The sequence below is a fragment of the Galeopterus variegatus genome, unplaced genomic scaffold, assembly GCF_000696425.1.
Source record: "Galeopterus variegatus unplaced genomic scaffold, G_variegatus-3.0.2 Scaffold4246, whole genome shotgun sequence".
Classification (NCBI taxonomy): Eukaryota; Metazoa; Chordata; class Mammalia; order Dermoptera; family Cynocephalidae; genus Galeopterus; species Galeopterus variegatus.
Genome location: NW_007730357.1, coordinates 88810 through 90190, shown reverse-complemented (window position 1 = coordinate 90190; position 1381 = coordinate 88810). Strand labels below are relative to the sequence as shown.

Here is a 1381-nt window from a genome sequence, read left to right as displayed (position 1 = left end):
AAAAAAAAAAAAAAAAAAAAAAAAAAACATATTATTATTGTATCTCATGATTTTTTGGGTCAGAAGTTCAGACAGGGTTCACAGGAAGGGCTCCTCACTGCCCCCAAACATCTGGGTTTCAACTGCGAGACCAACTGCTGAGTACTGGTGGGACACCCTCTCTCCCCACACAGCCCCTCCGTACGGCTAGCTTGGGCGACCTCGCATCAAAGCAGCACCAATGTTTCGGGACTTCTGAAATGAAGGCTCAAAGCTCTAGAGAGGCAAACGGGACAGTCCTCCAAAGGGTCAGCACAGCGTCACTTCCTAGGTACTCTGCTGATCAAGCAGTCAGGGGAAACATACTCAATAGAGGGAGTGCAGCGCCCCATCTCTTCAGGGCACCTCCCCCTTACACACACACACGCACACACACACACACATTCTCACACACACACACACTCTCAGTGCAAGACTGGAGCACCGGACGGTTCGGGGGTTCCACGGCTGCTGTGGAGACGCCTCGGGAGTGCCCCATCTCTTCAGGACCCCCCCACACACACACACACCCTCACACACACACACTCAAAGTGAAAGACTGGAGCACCGGACGGTTCGGGGGTTCCACGGCTGCTGTGGGGGCGCCTCGGGAGCGGGGGTGGGGGACGGGCAGGCCGCACACGCCACGCGGGGCGGGGCTTTCGGGCTGACTCTGGCGGCCCCGCAGGTACCTGGAGAAGTACCTGGCGCGTTTCCTGGAGACGGCCGAGCAGCACTTCATGGTGGGCCAGCGCGTGGTGTACTACGTGTTCACCGAGCGGCCGGCCTCCGTGCCGCGCGTGTTGCTGGGCGCGGGCCGCCGGCGGCGGCTGCTGCCCTTCGAGCGCAACGCGCGCTCAGCCGCCGCGCTGGCGCCGGGCGAGGGCGACTTCTACTACCACGCGGCCGTGTTCGGGGGCAGCGTGGCGGCGCTGCGCGAACTCACGGCGCACTGCGCGCGGGGCATGCAGCGGGACCGCGCGAGCGGCCTCGAGGCGCGCTGGCACGACGAGAGCCACCTCAACAAGTTCTTCTGGCTGCACAAGCCCGCCAAGGTGCTGTCGCCCGAGTACTGCTGGAGCCCGGACATCGGTCCGCGGACCGAGATCCACCGCCCGCGCCTGCTCTGGGCGCCCAAGGAGTACACGCTGCTGCGCGACTAGCGCCGCCAAGGGGCCGCCCCGGGGACTGCCTGTCCCCCACCCCCTCTTGGCCCAGCTGCCCGGCCTCTCCCCACCAGCGGAGGGACCTCTGGCACTGGAAGGGTGTGGAGTGGGAGCTACAGGAAGGAGAGACCCCGAAGCCAGGGGGACTCCCTTCTGGAAGCTGCATGGCACTTCGGAGGGCAGGGAGATGTAGAAGA

General features: G+C 63.7%; 1 protein-coding gene across 1 annotated transcript in view; it reads left to right on the top strand.

The window, feature by feature from the left end:
* The window catches only part of A3GALT2 (alpha 1,3-galactosyltransferase 2), a 13318-nt gene extending 12137 nt beyond the window's left edge, over nt 1-1181 (top strand). The window contains exon 5 of the mRNA XM_008587086.1: nt 707-1181. Coding sequence (XP_008585308.1) covers nt 707-1181 — 475 coding nt within the window. The remainder of the gene's footprint in view (nt 1-706) is intronic.
* Nucleotides 1182-1381: the final 200 nt, after the last annotated feature.